This window comes from Pseudonaja textilis, chromosome 1, assembly GCF_049901715.1.
Source record: "Pseudonaja textilis isolate UNSWEBS1 chromosome 1, rPseTex1.2, whole genome shotgun sequence".
In the NCBI taxonomy this organism is placed as follows: domain Eukaryota; kingdom Metazoa; phylum Chordata; class Lepidosauria; order Squamata; family Elapidae; genus Pseudonaja; species Pseudonaja textilis.
Window position 1 is genome coordinate 16,395,048 of NC_141990.1, and position 20,408 is coordinate 16,415,455.

Below are 20,408 nucleotides of genomic sequence, written 5' to 3' on the forward strand. Positions count from 1 at the left end.
ATGTTAAAATAACAACATTGATCCCATTAGATCCTAACCTAAAATATTTTTCATTAAAAATCTTTATTTTTTAATTTAAAAATAATGAGAAGAGTCACCTTGTGTAATAGTACATGAACCCTCGGACCACACTTGAAGAAACACTACTATAAGACATTCTACGTTAACATTTGAATAGCATGATATTATACCACTTTTTGAAAAAAAAAATTTGTCAAAACATTATTGCATCTCCCTTTATTTGCACACCCAATATCAGTTGTTTCTTTAACTGTTCCTCACAGGCTTGGTTTTAAATGCTGTAGTTGCTGTCCTATGGTTGTGTTCCAGTTTCACCACATCCTTTTGAAATTGCATTACCCAAACTGGACTCCATATTTTCAAGTGCAACCTAGCCAGCAAAAAGTACAGTACAGGAACCATTAGCATAAATCAGTGGAAAGCATTTTTAATATCATCCAGGATTGTATGCACCTTTTTTGCTGCTACATCACTGCTCTGGATCATGTTCATCTGATGCTCCATTACCAGATTTTTTTTTCACATGCAGGTCATAAAACTGGGTGCAGTCATAAGTTCACCCCTGCCTGTACTATACAATACAAGCTCTCTACCTTAAGAACTAGAGGTGGTATGCAGCAAGTTCTGGAGAATCGGTAGTGGAAATATTGAGTAGTTTGGAGAACTGGCAAATACTACCTCTGACTGGCCCTGCTCCCATCTATTCTCTGCTTCCCGAGTCCCAGTGGATCGGCTGGGTCTTCTTTTATTGCCTGCATAGGAGTTCGGAGCTGGAAATCAGGTTAGTGAGGTGAGGAGGGAATGGAGATTTTACAATATCCTTCCCCTGCCACGCCTACCAAGCCACACCCACCAAGCCACACCACGCACACCAAGCCACGCCCACAGAACCAGTAGTAAAAAATTTTGAATCCTACCACTGTTTAGAACACATAACTCAGACCCCCATAAGAAAACAACAAAAAAAAGCCAATTATACACCAAGATGAACGTACTGTAGATTTTTAAACTCCTTCCAAACCGCAGAGCAGAATGTCTCACTATTTATTATAGCTTTTTTTCCTGTCAGTTCTTGAATGATTATTTTCAGTGTTTGACACCTTGGCTGTAGTAAAGATATGATTCCTAAAAGGAGGATGAAAGAAACCTCCAGCTGGATTTTCTGCTTCTTGTGCACGCAGGGAATTTCGGCTCCTTGTCTTGTTGCCAGGCTATGTAGGAGTAAAGAAAAGACATGAGCTACTTAAGGAACAGGCGGATAGTTGGAAACAGAGTGAGTCATGATTGGTGCAATGAGGGGGATCTTTCCTCTGAAGTTAGAAACAAGCAGAGAAATTATGTATGTCCAATACTTAAAACCCTTCACTGGTGCAAAAAAGGGATTGAATTTCTAAAGGTGCTTTTTCAATGGGATTTTCTTTGTTTTTCCTTGAAGGCATTTCACTTCTCATTCTAGAAGCTTCTTCAGTTCTGACTGAATGGTGGAAAATGGAAGGAAGGCACAGATAAACCTTAACCACCCAGAAAGAATGTTAATGACCAGATGACTGCAAGGAATATAAATCCTCCCATTCCCCACCATTCAGTCAGAACTGAAGGCACTCCTAGATATATCTACCTCCTACTCAAGCAAGAACCATGTTCAGGAGGAAACTCAAATTGTCCACAGGTTTCTGAGCAGCTCCACCCAGAACCAAAGATACATCCTCTTCAGATCTGGGTCCTTGAGAGCCCCAAATCCACAAGCTCCCAGTTTTACTTGGGTATAGTCAAACCTGTTCCTCCCCATCCCACAGAAATCAAAACAGGATTCCTTGACTGGCAAGGACCATCATATCTCACTGATATCATCAAGAGATGGCATTTTTTTTGTCCCAATGAATGACCTCACCCAACGATTTCAGATAGAAGGTTAAGGCACCTCATGAACAGTGAAATAGCTATGTATTCAATGAGGATCAGTTCCACCACCAACATCTACATAAAGATAAAAGTTCTCCTCGCCACATATGTGCTAGTTGTTTCCGGCTCTAGGGCGCAGTGCTCATTTCCGTTACAAAGCCAAAGAGCCAGCAGTATCCGAAGACGGTCATATGGCTGGCATGACTAAATGCCGAAGACGCATGGAATACTGTTACCTTCCCACCAAAGGTGGCCCCTATTTTTCTACTTGCATTTTTTGTGTGCTTTCGAACTGCTAGGTTGGCAGAAGCTGGGACAAGTAACGAGAGCCCACTCCTTTATGTGGCACTAAGGATTCGAACCGCTGAACTGCCAGCCTTTCTGATCGACAAGCTCAGCGTCTTAGCCACTGAGCCACTGTGTCCCCTAACATCTACACAGGGAGCCTATCGCAGGTAGTCCTCAACTCATGACCAGAACTGAGCCCAAAATTTCTGTTGCTAAATGAAACAAGTGAGTTTAATTCCATTTTATGACCTTTCTCACCACATTTGTTAAGTGAATCACTGGAGTTGTTAAGTTAGTAACACTTAACAATCTGACTTCCTCATTGAATTTGCTTGTCAGAAGGTCACAAAACGTCATCACATGATCCCGGGATACCACAATGGTCGTAATAATGAATCAGTTGCCAAGCATCTGAATTTTTATTACATGACCATCAGGGATGCTGCAATGGTCATAAGTGTGAAAAACAGTAGTAAGTCACTGTTTTTTAAGTGCTGTTGTAACTTTGAACAGTCACTAAGTGAACTGTTACTGTGCAGAAATGGATAGATTGACACTGAAAATTAAACAGAAAGAAGACACAGAATATTATCAAACATGGAATCTTATTTTATCAGTGGTTGGAAAAAAGGGGGTGGAGATTAAGAATGTAATCTGTATTGCTAAGCAAATTAAATACCCAGAAAACATGATGTTTATTAAGCACAAAGAAATGTAATTAATAGAAAATCAATTAAAAATTCAAACAAAATGAACTTTTGTAAGTCGAGGACTATCTGTACAAACTGATTCCCCATGAAAGTTCCACATTGCTTTAAAATCCAGTCCCAGAGGAGCCCCAACCAGGAGAAGTTGGGTCATTGTGAATCAAAGGCAGCTGTTCTTTAGTTTGGGTCTTGTCACTTTAGTTAGCTGGTTCTTTTGGAAGGGTGGGGGAATGACTGATTAATCACAGAGCCTCAAGGCTCAGTTCCAGGACTCTATCGCTTTTGAGTCAGCAGAAAGCTTTACCAGCATGTCATTTGCTGCACCAGTAGCTGCTCTCTGTCCTGCCATAGGCATGAAGCCAGCAGTTGGTGATTTAATTAGAAATGAAAATGCCTCTCAAAGAAATGTGGTCCTTCAAATTGCCAGTGGGAAGGAACCTCAACACTCGAAAGAAATGCCCCAATTCTTTTTGTTTTTCAATCTGTTTCCTAGTATGATTTGATTGCTTATTGTACCCTATGATTATCATTAAGTACTATATCTTATGATTCTTGATTCTTGACAAATGTATCTTTCTTTTATGTACACTGAGAGCATTTGCACCAAGACAAATTCCTTGCATGTCCAATCACACTTGGCCAATAAAGAATTCTAATTATCTAATTAATTATCTAATTATCTAATCTAATTATCTAATTATTATCTCTGCTAGGTACAGGAACAATTAAACAACTTGAAGGTTATATTGCCGCTATGTTCTTTTGCAAGAAAAACTCACTTAAGCTGAATGGGTAGTAGATCACATTAGTGCATCTGCGTTGCAAAAATGTGGTAACAAAGTCATTTGCTTTTATTTGGGATGCAATGTCCCTGAGGGAGCAGGTTCACAAAAGATTTCTTAGTCTGAAGAGGGGCGGGGGAGACATGAGACAGACACTCAGAATGAGCTCACCTTAAAGGGTGCGATGACTCAGTGGTTAAAGATGCTGAGCAGCTGACAGCCTGGGTTTGAGACCTGAGCACTGCATGATGGGATGAGCTATTGTTACTTGATCCAGCTCCTGTCCACCTAGCAGTTAGAAAGCTTGCAAATGCGAGTAGACAAATAGGTGCCACTTTGGTGAGAAGTGGAAACTGAAACAGTATTTGCTGTGTGAGCAAGAAGGAGACAGCAAGGAGCCTGGGCGTGGCTTAGCTCAACTGTTCTGTACTAAAACTGGTTGTTGCTGTGAAACTAAAACTCCTCTCCTCTGCTTGTGTTTTGCATTTGGAACAGATTTCTTTTCAGGTGGGGAGGAGGAGTAGAACTCCTTAGCATCAGAGCGTTTTAATAATAATATGGGAAATATTAATGCTCTGATGGTCATTTTGAAAAATCTTTTCTTAGTGAGCACTTAGAAGCCAAGAAGAACATATGTGCTAAATTTCAATTTTGTAGGCTTTATGGTTCTGGAGATTTTGTGATGATGTGTGAGTAGTATTTCACTTTTATACATATTGATAAGAAGAACAAAATGTTCCTGTAGTCACAGCTAGATGTGCTTCTAGAGGGTGGACTTCCATGCACCGAAACACTAAATTTCTTGAATTTTGCCAGATTAAGACATAGAGATAGTCCTTGATTTATGACAATTGACACCACAATTTTTGTTGTTAAGTAATGCAGTCAAATAAATGACTCACATCTGATTTTATGACCATTTTCCATGAGCATTAAGCAAATCACAGCAGTCATTAAGTGAATCATGCAGTCGTTAAATGAATCCAACTTCCCTCTTTGACTTTGGTTGTTGGAGGCTTCCTGGAAGGTCACAGATCACATGACCCTGGAATGCTGCAACTATTGCAAATACATGCTGGTTACCAAGCATCTGAATTGTGGTCACGTGATTGTGGGAAGCCTGTGAGGTCATAAGTGCAAGGACTGGTAAAAAGTCACTTTTCTTAGTACTGAAATAATTTTAAACCGTCACTAAACAACTGATCTTAAGTCGACTGTGTACAGGCCAATGCCTGGAATGCACTACCTGACTCTGTTTTTACATCCTCTAACCCTCACGCCTTCAACCTCAAGCTATCCACTATTGACCTTACCCCTTTCCTAAGAGATCTGTAAGGGGCGTGCATAAGTGCACCACCGTGTCTCCCATCCCTGTCCTATTGTCCCCATTTATTTGTATCTATTTCCTGTATTCTTATTCATATTTATCCTTATACCTGTTATCTTGTAAGCGATTGACAAATGAAATAAATAAATAAATACAGCATATGAGGCGGTATCATGAATAGCCAGAAGATGGCAGTAGAAAACATAACAATAGAATCAATGAACTGGAAAAGCACTGTTTACTTTAAAATATATACTTTTATATTCATTATCAAAATTGTGACATATACGTACAATCCTGATTGTTCTTGTAATTGTACTTTTTTCCTTCCTTTTTTCTTTTGTTATTGGCTTTTTTCCCTTTCTGTTTTGTTCAGTTTTATCAAATAAATATAAATATATATGTACATATTGTATAGGGAAAAGCGCGGGGGAGGGAGAGGGAGAAAGGGGGAATCAGCTTTCTGTGAAGACTATTCAAAATGGTTCACAAATATTAAAAGAAATGTAAAGGAAAAGAGACAATGTCCCACTAATATTAATAAAGTTATGATTACAACAAAATTAACCAAAATACCTTTTAAAGGTATCTATGCAGTACTACAGTGTTATAAACCTAATTAGAAATAATAAAGTGGCATTTAAAAAAAAACAAAACCTAAAACCCTCTAATGGAAATGTAAACTTCTGAAAAGAAAGTCTTTAGTTTAGAGTAATATTTAGGGCAGTGTGTTCACCTGCAGAAACAGATGTTGAATTAACCAATGATAAAACTATGAATACTTGAGATACTTTTTCATTTGTGAAGATGTAGAATGTGGACTTTTTCTGATATTGCTTGTTCCCCCCCCCCCTTTTTTTTTTAGAGAAAGAGATGCGGGGAGATTGAACTGAGACTGTGTAACTAGTCGTAAGTCACCCAGGGGAACTTTGGATAAATCAACCTCTCTGCTGGTGACATACTTGATCATGTCAGAATCAAAGATGGTATTCAGCAGGTTCTGACCAGTTCTGGAGAACCAGTAGAGGAAATTTTGAGTAGTTCGGAGAACTGGCAAATACCACCACTGACTGGCCCCGCCTCCATCTATTCTCTGCCTCCCAAGTCCCATCTGATTGGCTGGGTCTTCTTTTGTTGCCCTGCACAGGAGAACAGAGCTGGAAAGCAGGTTAGTAAGGTGGGGAGGGAATGGGATTTTGCAGTATCCTTCCCCTGCCACACTCACCAAGCCACGCCCACCAAGCAATGTCCACCAAGCCATGCCGTGCTCACCAAGCTATGCCCATAGAACCGGTAGTAAAAAAATTTGAATCCCACCACGGATCAAAATGACGAAAACAATTATCACACATGTAAGCTATAAACTCAGCTCTTTTGGACATGTATCCAACCTCATGAAACATGTAGAAAATTCCTCGTGATCCAGGTAGTTAAGTGAATCTGGCTTCCCCATTGCTTGTCAGAAGGTCGCAAAAGGAGATCAGCATGACCACAGGACACAGCAACCATCATAAATATGAATCGGTTGCCAAATGTCTGAATTTTGATCATGTGATGAAATAATTTTGAACAGCCACTAAACAACTGGTCTTAAGTCAAGGACTACTTGTAATGCCACTTGAATTATAAATACAAGTAGCCCTCAGCTTACAACAGTTCATTTACCATCTGAAGTTACAATGGCAATGAAAAAAGTGACATGACCATTTTTCACACTTGTGTTGTGGTTCGCCAGCAGCCCATGGAGACAGCAGCAGAATCGGATAGTGGGGAAGAATGGGGACCATTTCAGGAGTCTGGAGAGGACTCAGACAAGGGTCCTGAGTCCGATGCAAAGATGGGGCCAGGACCATCTGAACGTGGGTGCTGACTCTGGAGCCTCCAGAGTCTGCCAGCAGCGAGGCAGAGAAACAAAGGGAGCCTATTCCCAGTGTGTGTGTGCACAGAGCTGCTAGAAGGCAAGAGCAGCAAAGACAAAAGGGGCAACTCAGGAGTAAGGCTTGGAGGTGATTGCCCCTCCCATAAGGTAGAAAGGACAGGCCAAGATGATGAAACCTTTGCAGGAAGCAAAGTTGCTCTGTGTGAGCTTTGTACTTTGGTTGGTTTTTTATAATGCATTTGGCACTCTAGCTGTTGGCAGCAATTCAAAGGAAAGAAAGGTGGGTGCTTATCTCGAGGGACTGTTTGGGACTCATTACAGGCTGGGAATGAACATAATTCCCATCACTGAAATAAAACAAGATTTGTTTTAACTAAGCATATGCTTAATTACGGTCTCAGAAGCCTTGGTCAGAACAACTTATGACCTTTGCAGCATCCCGGTGATTCACTTAACAAATGTGGCAAGAAAAATCGTAAAATGGAACAAAACTCACTTAACAAATTCCTCACTTAGCAACATGCATTCTGGGGGGGGTCAATTGTGGTCATAAGTCGAGGACTACCTGTCCTGTACAGCTTGTGAGAAAGTCTCATTAATAGCCAGAAGATGGCAGTAGGATACATTACAGCTACTCCTCAAGTTACAACAGTTCTATTAGTGACTGTTCAAAGTTACAACAGCACTGAAAAAACTTACTTATGACCATTTTTTCACACTGAAGACCACTGCAGTATCCCCATGGCCATCAAAATTCATATGCTTGACAATTGACTCCTAATTACGACGGTTGCAAATTCCTGAGTTCATATGATCTCCGTTTGCAACCTTCTGATAGTCAAAAGCCAGATTCACTTAACAACCATGTGACTAACTTAACAACTGCGGTGATTCACTTAACAGTGGCAGAAAGGCCTTAACATGGGGCAAAACTCACTTAACAACTGTCCTGCTTTGCAACAGAAATGTTGGGCTCACTTGTGCTCATAATTCAAGGACTTCCCTATGCAAGAGAATGAATGAATTTGAAAAAGCCAGAGATCCTGACTTTGCCTTTTTGTCCACTAGGACAGGTCTGTTTTTCCAATTGTAAACCCTATGGAACGGATTACCTTTTGGTTTGTCATAAGCTACTCAAAACCTTAATTCCCTAAATGCTAAAAACGTTTTTAATAAACCACTCTCTCAATAGAATTTTTCTAGGGCAAAAACCTCAGAGAGGATTCAGGCTTAAAGCTCAGAGGCTAAAACAGCCTCCTGGATATGTTCCTTTCTGGCTTTTGGTTTGTTTAATGCCAGTCGCTGCTGGCAGATATCAGCAATCCTTTCCCATGTTTGCGACGTTCAAGAACCCAGCAACGAGAGCCGGGCTGCCTGCCTGCCTTTTTTCCCCTCCCTCATTGGAAGAAACCTCTGGACTTTAGCAAAAAGGAATTTAAGCAAAAGGATGATGAGCGAGCAACGTGATTGGCTGCCTAAAAAGGCAAACATAATTTTAGGCTGCCTCCGATAGGGGCGACTTTTCCAAAATTGCAGGAAATAATAATGGATTTTAGCAATAGGAAAGAAGCGGCTGATTGAATTTGCTAATAATAAAAGCAGCAACTGTAGAACAATTCCCTTCATTGGATGTTTTCGAGTGGAGGATAGGTAGGCAATTCTTAGGGATGTTTTGACCTGGAATCGTGCAGCAAGTGGGGTATGGAGTGGGTTGGATGTGATAGCATCCAGTTTTGGTCACCACACTATAAAAAGATGTTGAGGCTCTAGAAAAAGTGCAGAGAAGAGTAACCAGGATGATTAGGGGACTGGAGACTAAAACATATGAAGAACAGTTGCAGGAAGTGGGCTTGGCCAGTCTAGTGAAGAGAAGGACCAGGGGAGACATGATAGCGGTCTTCCAATATTTGAGGGGCTGCCACAGGGAGGAAGGGGTCAAGCTATTTTCCAAGGCACCCGAAGGCCAGACAAGGAATAATGGATGGAAACTGAACAAGGAGAGATTCAACCTGGAAATAAGGAGAAACTTTCTGACAGTGAGAACAATCAACCAATGGAACAGCTTGCCCTTGGAAGTTGTGGGAGCTTCATCACTTGAGACTTTCAAGAGGAGATTGGACTGCGATTTGTCAGAAATGGTGTAGGGTCTCCCCCTTGGGCTGGGTGTTGGACTAGATGACCTACAAGGTCCCTTCCAACTCTGATTATCTATCTGTAAGCTTAAGTGGCCCCTTGAAACTCTATAATTCTATAATTACAGTATGAGGAGCTCATTCATTTGGGGTTTTTAACCAATGATGGACTGTGAAGCCTAAATCTTTTTAAAGATAAGAACAGGCAGCTCTTAACCAAGTTTGGGAGTGTTAGAAGAATAATTTGGGGTTCCAACTTGAGGTGGGGCTGTGCAAGAATAAAAATGAGATCTAGACAGCTGTGAGAAAGAAGACATATTTATATCTAAAAGAAAAACAGTTTGCATTCAGGGGCAAGCTGCAAAAAAAAAAAAAATTGGTACCGCAGCAGATTTTTGTAGAGGGAGCTTGTTCAGGGTGTCACGTGCTGATTCTAGGGTGACACTTGAGGGGTGTATGTGTGTTTATTCTTGTGAACATGCAGTTTCTCCGGGAGACCTAATTTAATTAACTCTGTGTTTGCAGACTTTATCCTTTGATATGTGGATTAGGTCCGTATTTGAGGAAGTTTGCTCATTTTAGTTGATAACTTAGTTTCAGCTTGACTGTTAATTATCTAGTGGTGACACTGATTCCGAGACCTTTGTGGCTTCTTTTAATATTTTAAGGCAGGGAGGGCGAATCTTTTCGGCACTGAGTGCAGAAATGGGAACGTGCGTGTGTGCCGGAAACCAGAAGAGCAGCTCCCAAGTGTCTGCACGTGGGAGTGCCAGAAACCGGAAGCTGGTCTTCTGGTTTCTGACGTGCATATGTGTGTGAAGACCAGCTGGCCGGTGTGCACATACATGTTGGAAAACTGCTGTTCTGGTTTCCGGCGGTCCCACGTGTGTCAAGACCAGCTGGCTGGCGCACCCAGAAGAACAATGGGCGACAGCTGGTGTGCCCGGAGAGATGGCACTGCATGCCACTTCCGGCACGTGTGGCATAGCTTTGCCATCACGGTTTTAAGGGGAAGCTGGAAACAGTATAAAGAATAAAATACTGTATATTTGGATGTAAAGCTTCTCACAGTAGTCCTCAACTTATGATCCCAGCTGGGATGAAAATTTCTTTTGCTAAGCAAGGAGATTGTTCAGTGATAGATTTTTCTGAGCTTTTTGCCATGGTTGTTAAGCGAATCATGCTGTTGTTAAGTGAATATGGCTTTCCCTGTTGACTTTGTTTGTCGGAAGCCCACTGGGAAGATCACAAATGATGTTGGAATCCCACCCCTGAGATCAAAGGTGTCAAACTAATGGCCCGTAGGCCAGATAGGCCATGCCCACACCAGTTCTGCAAATGGGAAAACCACCATGAAATGTCACATGGCAACATGACGCAGAGTTTCACACCCGTGCTCTAGATGTTCCTTCAAACTTTATTTGTTCCTTTAAACTACATCCTCACTTTCTACTCACTCATTTATTTATTTTATTTAACATATGCATGTACTGCATAACTTTTAGCCATGCCTTCCCATGGCTTAGGTTCAAGTCACAAAGTTAGCTCGTGCCATCCTTACGTGAAAGGAACCTACTTTTTCTTCATTGCTGCTGATGCTATGATTTAAACAGGCCTTAAATATAAATGTGCTCTTCTCCACTTGCTAAGTGCTGCTTGGAGGGAATCCCACTAACATGTCCTCACGACACAGCCCACTGTAGAGCCTAACATCATCTTTCGAGGTTTCCAATTTTAAACTAGTGTTTCCCACCTTCTCCCAATATAGATCTTGCCACATAAACGATTTATTGCACTCATTCACAATCTGTGTAAGAATGCAGTTATAGGCTGGCACCTGCTCAGTTCCAATTGGCCAATAACCTCCTCCAGGTCCTAGGTACGATCTTCCCATGCAGTGGGATAGGGTGGGTTCAGGGGTGGGATTCAAAAATCCCAGATACCGGTTCGCTGCCCGGTTGCTGGGTGGGTGTGACCATGGTGGGAGTGGCATACTGGAACTTCCGGGAGGGCCATTTTTCACCTTCCCAGGGGTCTGAAGGCTTTCCCCGGGCCTCTGGGAGGGCAAAAATGGCCTCCCTCGGGCTCTGAAAGCCCACTGGAAGCTTGAAACAGGCCCATTTCCGGACTTCCGGGACTTCCGCGAGGGCCGTTTTTTGCCTTTCCAAGTTTCCTGAGGCCTCCCCTGGGCCTCTGGGAGGGTGAAAACAGCCTCCCCTGGGCTCTGGAGGCCCTCCGGAAGCCAGAAACAGGCCCATTTCCGGACTTCCAGAAGGCCTGTTTTCCCCCCTCCTAGAGCCTACACTTATCTGCATCGCATGGAGACTCCTGGGAAGGGAGGGAGGGGCCAGCCGGTCAGTTGAAATACTGGTTCAGTGAACCAGATGAAAACATCCGGTTCCCTCGAACCAGTCCGAACCGGTAGAATCCCACCCCTGGGTGGGTTGGGCTTGCAGGAGAAATCGGACACATGGCTTCTGCCGTGGCATCTGCCATGTATTGTTTGACTGCACTTTACAATGCACCATTCAAGTACAGATAGTCCTCCAGTTACGACTAGTTGCTTAGTGACAGTTTGAAGTTACAACAAACTCCAAAAACAGGACTTATGATCCAGATTCAAAGATCCAAAATCCAATCCCCCCCACCCTCAGTCAAATGACTGCATTGTGGGCACTTGACAAGCAACCCACATTTGCAGCTGTTTGTGATGGTGATTTACACCGTTTTTGCTATTAATCATAGTTTTCTGCCAATTCAAAAGATGGAAGAAATCTCCATTAACGTAGTGATGAGGAAGTGTGTGTGTGCACGCCTCTGTTTCTGATTCCTGGTGAATGCCTGGACAAGCCCTTGCAGTTTTCTTGGCAAGATTTCAGAAGTGGTTTGCCATGGCTTCCTAGGGCTGAGTCAGAGCATCTGGCATAAGGTCACCCAGCTGGCGAAGGCAGGACTAGAACTCCCTGTCCCCCAGTTTTAACTGGGTGTCTTAACCATGACACCAAACTGCCTCTCTATGGGGAAGTGCGGGGTCCTTGGTGCTCCCCTGGTTGTTTTCTTGCAGACATTTCATCACCCAACTAGGTAACTTCATTGGTGCATCATATGCACCGATAACATCACCATCAATAACTGATGATGTTACCTAGTTGGGTAATGAAACGTCTGCAAGATAAACACCAAGCTCAGGGAGCACCAAGGACCCCACTATTCAACTCTGAGTTACAAATTGTGGAAGTGCTCCCAAACAGTTCAGCCCTGCAGCATTTTCAGCTGCTCCACTTGCAGTGTGCATGTCTTTAGGGGGTCCTCTTTTTTCAGCGTCCAAAATGATCCAGAGTTTAAGCTGGATAGCTTCCACACCAAAGCTGATCTCAAGAGGCAATCTGTGGAGTTGAATGCTTAAGGACGCATCGTGGTTAGAAAGACTAAAATGCAGCGGGCCAAGAGAACTGGGATTTTGCTTCTTCTTCATGTTTTAAAAGAGACTAAAATATGCTTTGTACTGAGTGGAGTGTGGTCAGAAAAATCAAGGTAGTGGCCATCAAGGTTTGGTCAGCTGTTACCAAAGTTTTCCTGTTTCAGGATGATGATGCAAATAAAATTACAGGCAAGGCTCCAATCCAATTGCACCTATGTGGCTGCCATTTCTGGTAAAACTGTAAAATGGGGGGCATTTCAGCTCCCAGATTTTTCACAGCCAGCATGCTGGCTGGGGAATACTGGAGATTGAAGTCCACCCACCTTAAAATTGCCAAGATTGAGGAAAAAAATTTTTTTAGAGGATCTCTTCTTCAAGCCCACTTACCTTGCTCACAATCCACCCTATCCTGCCTGCACTGGCTTTCTTTATGAAAGCAATGGCTTCCTTTAGCATTAAGGAAAGTGACTGCTGGGTTGGTAAGGAAGAGAATTTGCAGCTAAGATTAGAAAGAGAGCTGACTTTCCATCACATTTATTTCTGTTTAGAATATTTATGACGCTCTTCCTCTCCCTTCATAAGGGAACATTCCTAAGACAGCAATAAAACATTAAAAATGAAAGCAGCAGAAAACTTATTAAAATATGTAGAATTGCGGGGAAGTCTTGTTTTAACTCCAGGGACAGCTTATTCCAGGAGAAAAGCTATGGGGTGTGGAAATGGGGTCAAAAAGGCAGAGCGTGGCTGCAAAAAGAAATCTCACAGCCTTCCCTTGCATTTGGGGGTCCACAGGGGAGGAAAACACTGCATCAAAATGTCAATTGTTATATCATCAAGAACTGTGGTGGCGCAGTGGTTAGAGTGCAGTACTGCAGGCTAACTGCTGATTGCCAGCACTTTGTCAGTTCAAATGTAGAATAGAATACTTTATTGGCCAAGTGGGATTGGACACACAAGGAATTTGTCTTGGTGTAAATACTCTCAGTGTACATAAAGAAAAGGTACATTTGTTAAGAATCAGGAATCATAATGCACAACACTTAATGATAGTCATAGGGTACAATCAACAATCAAATCATACTAGGAAACAGTCAATATAAATCCTAAGGATACAAGCAACAAAGTTACAGTCCTACAATCACAAGTGGGAGGGGATGGGTGATAAGGAGTGATGAGAAGATTAACAATAATAGTAGTGTACACTTCGTAAATAGTTGAACAGTGTTGAGGGAATTATTTGTTTAGCAGAGTGATGGCTTTTGGGAAAAAACTGTTCTTGTGTCTAGTTGCTCTGGTGTGCAGTGCTCTATAGCGTCGTTTTGAGGGAAGTGAAGAGAAGGACCAGGGGAGACATGATAGTAGTATTCTAATATTTGAGGGGCTGCCGCAGAGAGGAGGGGGTCAACCTATTTTCTAAGGCACCCTAAGGTCAGACAAGGAATAATGGATGGAAGCTGGTCAAGGAGAGATTCAACCTAGAAATAAGGAGAAATTTTCTGACAGTGAGAACAATCAACCAGTGTAACAGAAGTTGCTTTTGGAAGTTGTGGGAACTTCATCACTGGAGGCTTTCAAAAAGAGATTGGACTGCCATTTGTCAGAAATGGTGTAGGGTCTCCTTCTTGGGTGGGGGGGTTGGACTAGATGACCTACAAGGTCCCTTCCAACTCTGTTAATCTGTAAAATAGAGCATTGCACAGGTTATTTGTCTCTGTATACAGGTAGTCCTGTATCTGATGAAAAATTAACTTTGCAGCCAATCCTTGCATTTAGAATCTTTTTGGGTTTCTTTGAATATTAGTAGTTCAGGTTGGTAGTTATGATGTTGGTTTGAGCTCCGAGCTTGGTGATTTCATTGCGAAAGTTTCATCCCCATTCAAGGAGACATCTTCAGGGCACTTTGGATTGTGCCTGCATCTGGGGGAGCCCTGGCCTTTAAATACCTTTCTGAGTTCTGGTCTGATTTTGGGTTATGTGATTGGCTGGCTGTAGTTGCTGAGTCATAGTGCTTGGTTTTAAGGACCATCTATGTCAGCTCGGAGCTCAAACCAACAACTTTCCATTTGTGTGGCAAATGGAAGCTGAGGTAAGATCCTAAGCACTGTTGCGGCTTCACTTAGTGACTGTGTCAGTGTATATTCATGAACTGGAATAGAGCATGGTAACAAAGTCAGCCAATGACTAGGCATAGCAACTAAATCAGCCAATGAGGATAGTTTGGACAATGAAACTAAAAGTAGCCTAGGCGTGGCTCTATATTAGACTCTGCAGCTATGTTGAGCTCTGAGTCTGTCTATGGAAGATGAAACTAACTTGCTTGCTTGCTGAAGGCTGGAGCTCTGCTCTGAACTTGCAACATGTTTCTGTTTGAGTTTGGCCCATGTTGGAGAAATCTACAACTGGTTTGTAAAATCTGCTTATGTTTATAAAGATGTTAAATGAAGCATCAACCATCTATGTTTATTTTTTCTGGAGCTGAATTATCGCTGCAAAACTCTCTAATAGACTGCATTGCTTAACAACTGAGTTGCTGATGCCAATTTGGTCGCCAAATGAGAACTACCAATATTTCTATATCCTATTTATTTATTTATATTTATTTCATTTGTCAAGCATGTATGAGAAAATAAGTATAAGTATGAACATAACATACTGTATAAACATATAAGTATGCATAATAAATGAGTATTAATAAATGGATAAACAGGAACGGTAGGCACACTGGTGTGTTTATGCATGCCCCCTTACAGATCTTTTTGGCGGGGTGGAGTGCCTTAAGTTCAGGAAACCTTCCTAAAAAAGGACAAAACCTATTTTTCCCAGGCTATGAGCGCCCCTGCAGTACATCCCACCCTGCAAGGAACAGCAACCCAACCCATAATTTCTCTTTTGTACCATGCCAGCCTTTCAGAACCAAGCAGGAGATCCCACTTTGGTTTCCATTAAATTTATGGCTTTGCCTTGTGTAGCAGAAACTCAGTGGCTGCATAATAACCCATTGTTGAAAGGTGTCAAAATGCCTTTCTTTCGAGGATTCGATTTTCCCGCTGGGAGAGCTCCGGCGCAAGGATACGGACAACTGCTTGAAAGCTGGATCTTTTTATTTTTCAGGAAGGCGGAGAACAGCGAGAAGTCTGCGTTCCTGGGCTAGCTAGCTTCCCATGGTAAGTCCCTGGTTTTTTATACCCTTTTCTCCCTTTGTAAGTTGATTTTGTGTGAGTGTTTGTATTTGTGCCTAATGTTTCAAATCCTGTTTCAGTTTGTCTTTATTTCTGCCGGAAGGCAAACTCCGCAGGGTAGCCAGATTGTATTATTGGTTTTCTGTAATCTCTTTTAGCTTTAAGATAGTTTTTCATATTTGTTCTGTGGCAATCTCCTGTCTGTCCCTTTTGTAATTTATATTTTGTGTCTTTTGTCTGTTTGTTTTGCTTATTTGGTATGTCCTGTGTTTGTAAGGGTTTTCTAAATTATCTTTTGTTTCCTTTTCCCATTTGTCTAGTTTTCTCAATTACTTAGGCTTTTGTCTATAGGGATTCTTTATACTTTTTATTTGATTCCTTTTCCTATGTAAGTTTGTTTTCTGGATGACCTGATGTTCCTCTTGGGCTTTTCCTGTTTTTTTGTGACACTACTGCCTTCGTGAAATTCCCTTTCCACACCATAACACAGCCTGGAATTTAAAAAAAAAATTGTCAAAAGCGTTTTGCTTTTGTCAGGGCCCCTCCAACACAAATGCCCCCCTCCTCTGCACCCAGCCCTAAAAGCCGGCTTTTCTGGCTGCTTCCCAGGGAAGCCGAGGTCACAAAATGAAAAGGTTCACAAAGTGCCGTTCATCAGGGATTTAATTTAGTGCCAGGCGACCAGTGCCCACGTAAGGCTGCTGGGTGACTCACCACCACATAAGCGGTGAGTCAGACCCATTCAGTATTGTGCGGTGGTGCGTGTGTGCGTGTGCGTTTTTAAGGCTCCCTTTGTGTAAAGAAGGATTCTGCACAGATGGTGTCATGTAGTAACCTTGTGTAATGGAATTTCCGTGATACCTTCCCCATGGGAAGGGATATAACAGAGAGTGCCAAAATACCAATTTTTCTATTCAGGCCTTTGGAGTGCAAAATCCAGAGATGCTAAAAGTATCATTCAGCATTACTCAGCACAGTATTTTCTGCACGTTCCACACGGTTTCCATACAGTCCATGCACTGATGCCAAAAGCAGGGTGGTAGAATAACAGAATAACAGAGTTGGAAGGGACCTTGGAGGTCTTCTAGTCCAACCCCCTGCTCAGGCAGGAAACCGTATACCCTTTCAGACAAATGATTGTCCAATCTCTTCTTTGTACTGGAGCAGCCACAACTTCTGGAGGTAAGTTGTTCCACTGGTTAATTGTTCTAACGGTCAGGAAATTTCTCCTTAGTTCTATATTGTCAAACCTTTACTAGATACCAGCATTCAAATATTTATCAGATACTCACATTCAAACACTGAAAACTACTATATGTTAATTGTCAAATCCTGAATTGTCAATACCTGCATCATCTATTTGCAAGATTCAGAAACAGAACATTCTATTTAGAAGATCTATGATAGATTTAACTCACCTAGAACTGAAAGCAGCCCTCTAAATAATGGAAAAAGGAAAGTACCTTATTTTACCATGTGCTTTCATAAAAACTGTGGGGTGTTGGTATAATTGTTTCTTTTTTTTAACACAACAATATACCTCTACCATTTTGACATAGTAAATGATAACAGGGATAATAGCTGCATGTTTTTGTATAATTAATGTTTCACAGCATGAACCTGTGCTGATTTAAGGGAATTTTCAAGCTGTTTCCCAAGCTGATTTTAGATCACAATGCAGAATAACAGCCTAGGAAAGTCGCAAACTTCACCTTTTTGATTTAAAGCCTTTGGTAAAGAGAAAATTGGATAGCTGAATGAACAATAGCTGCAACGATGACACTATTAAAGCCAGCCTCTTTAACACATTCTTTGGCTCAGTATTTGTAAACAACAATGGATCATGCCCAGTATTTCCTAGTCAAACCACAGACAACTACAATGATCTAATACATATCGATTTTACAGAAGACAATGTTGAAAAGCACTGTGCAATCTAAAACCATCTATCTATTGGACTGGATGGAACATGTGCCTACTTCTTAAAAAAGCTATGCACTGCCATAGCCGAACCTCTAAGCATAATCTTTGAAAAATCTTTCAGGATCAGCTCCTTGCCAAAACTATGGTCACAAGCCACGGTCATCCCCATCTTCAAAAAGGGAGAGCCCAGCCTGGTTGAAAATTACAGACAAATCTTTTTATGCTGCGTCACCTGTAAAGTCATGGAATCAATTATTAACCAACCCATCATCCTCCACTTAGAAACAACCTACTCTCTAATAAACAATTTGGTTTTAGGAAAAAACTATCATGTAATCTGCAACTCTTACACTGCAAAAACATATGGACTATACAACTCGATCAGGGTAAAGCAATAGACGCAATCTACATAGACTTCTGTAAAGCCTTTGATTCAGTGGTACATGACAAACTCCTAAAACTAAAATCTTATGGTCTCTCTGGACACCTGCATAACAGGTGTCAAACAGACAACAAATGGTCAAAATTGGGAGAGTCCTATCAAATTCTGTACCTGTCAACAGTGGTGTCCCCCAAGGCAGTGTTCTAGGGACCAACTCTTTTCATTCTCTACATAAATGACTGTGATCATATCAAGAGCAACTGCGTTCTCTTCACTGATGATGTAAAGCTACTCAACACCACAGACAATACTGCTACCCTTCAAAAAGACCTTGACTATGTATAAGAATGACCAAACAAATGGCAACTTCGAATCTCAACAAATGGATGCTCTGTCCTACATATTGGCAAAAAAAAATATCAGAAAATAAAATACAGGCTGAATAGTCAAGACCTTGTTGATGATCCAAACTCTGTCAAGGATCTTGGAGTAATCATCTCAAATGACCTAAGTGCTAGAGCCCACTGTAACTACATAGCCAAAAAGGCATTAAGAGTTGTGTTAATCTTACGTAGCTTTTTCTCTGGTAATATTACACTAATAACTGGAGCATACAAAACATGTGCTAGACCAATACTCAAATACAGCTCATCAGTCTGGAACCCACATTATGTATCTGATATTAACACAGTTGAGAAAGTCCAGAAATATTTCACAAGAAGAGTTCTCCACTCGTCTACTCGTTGCAGAATACTTTATGCCACCAGACTCAAAATTCTAGACTTAGAAAACCTAAAACTACGCTGCCTTCGGTCCGATCTAAGTATAGTATATGATTTTATATACTATACTTAGATCGGACCGAAGGCAGCGTAGTTTTAGATTTTTTGCAATGTCCTACCTGTCAATGAATACTTCAGCTTCAACCATAACAACACAAGAGCAAACAATAGATACAAATTCAAGGTTAATCGCGCCAGACTTGATTGCAGGAAATACGACTTCAGCAACAGAGTGGTCAATGTCTAGAATACTCTACCTGACTCTGTCATTTCTTCCCCAAACCCCAAAAACTTTAACCTTAGACTGTCTACTGTTGACCTCACCCCTTTCCTAAGAGGTCTGTAGGGGGCGTGCATAAGCGCACCAACGTGCTTACCGTCCCTGTCCTATTGTTTCTTTTATTTTTCTGATATGTATCCATGTATTCATAACTATGTTTTTACTTATACCAATTATCTTGTAAGCAATTGACAAAAATAAATAAATAAATAAAAATAAAATAAATAAAACAATCTGTATTCAGAAAGAAAAGCAAGGTAAAACCTCTGTCTGTGAGGAGTAGGAATTACAGACCAATATACTGTGGAGCAGTGTTTCTCAATTTTAGCAACTTTCAGATGAGTGGACTTCAACTCCCAGAATTTCCCAGCCAGCACATGCTGTATTGGTCTGTAATGCCTATTTTGCTTATGTTAGTGAAATGAAACCACCATGAAAAAAGAATGAAGTTGATGCTTTAGGAACAGTAGTTGCTCAAATGAAGACTCAAATCGAGTCTAACATAGGAAATCCTTGACTTACAATCGTTTGTTTAATAAAGTGGTGGGATTCAAAATTTTTCACTACCGGTTCTGTGGGTGTGGCTTGGTGTATGTAGCAGGGGAAGGTTACTGCAAAATCCCCATTCTCTCCTCATCCCATTAACCTGCTTTCCAGCTCCGTTCTCTTGTGCAGGTCAACAAAAGAAGACCCAGCCAATCAACTGGGACTTGGGAGGCAGAGAAGAGATGGGGGCAGGGCCAGTCAGAGGTGGTATTTGCTGGTTCTCTGAACTACTCAAAATTTCCGCTACCAGTTCTCCTGAACTGGTCAGAACCTGCTGAATACCACCTCTGGTTTAATGGCTGTTCAAAGTTACAATGGTGCTGAAAAAAGCATCATGACCATTTTTCATATATACAGGATGATTGCAGTATCCCAAAGTCATGTGGTCTCCATTAGGTATTTGCATACTTACCTGTGATTGGTTGAGCCGCGGAATCTGGAAAACAAACAGGCGTCACTGGCTGAAGCCGCGGACAGCTCCCCTGTAAAAGGAGCAGCTGTGGCTCGGTTTCCTCAGTTTGCACAGAAAAAATTAAGAGTTTACTTGATCTGAGCGTCCTGCGTCTTCACTCCCCCTGCAGTCTAAGGTCTCCTTTTGTAACCTTCTGAGAAGCAAAGTCAATGGGGAAGCCAGATTCATTTAACAATTGTTACTGCATGCTCTAGAGTGTCCAGGTGTCTGGAAGCCAGCAAAAAAATTCGTATATTAAAGTGTTGGAAGTTAAAACTCACTCTTCTAGAAAAAATGAAATATTTTAGGATATGTTAAAAAGGCAGAATATTTCCTCTAAAAAGAAATGTAGAAACTCAGAGAGGCAGAAACTCAACCCCCCCCCCCCACTTTGTTAATGGGCCAT

General features: G+C 41.6%; 1 protein-coding gene across 2 annotated transcripts in view; it reads left to right on the forward strand.

The window, feature by feature from the left end:
- Window positions 1-5,892: 5,892 nt before the first annotated feature.
- LOC113441612 (ras GTPase-activating protein 4) overlaps window positions 5,893-20,408 on the forward strand; it is a 112,432-nt gene continuing 97,916 nt past the window's right edge. The window contains exons 1-2 of one of the 2 annotated variants that reach the window (XM_087926666.1): window positions 5,893-6,195; window positions 15,571-15,623. Coding sequence is in view for 1 of the 2 variants with exons in the window: in XM_087926635.1 (XP_087782761.1) it covers window positions 14,817-14,861; window positions 15,571-15,623 (98 nt within the window). In the remaining variant the exon portion in view is untranslated. Of the gene's footprint in view, window positions 6,196-14,748; window positions 14,862-15,570; window positions 15,624-20,408 lie in introns of those variants that run through there. The other variant, XM_087926635.1, reaches the window with a different exon arrangement.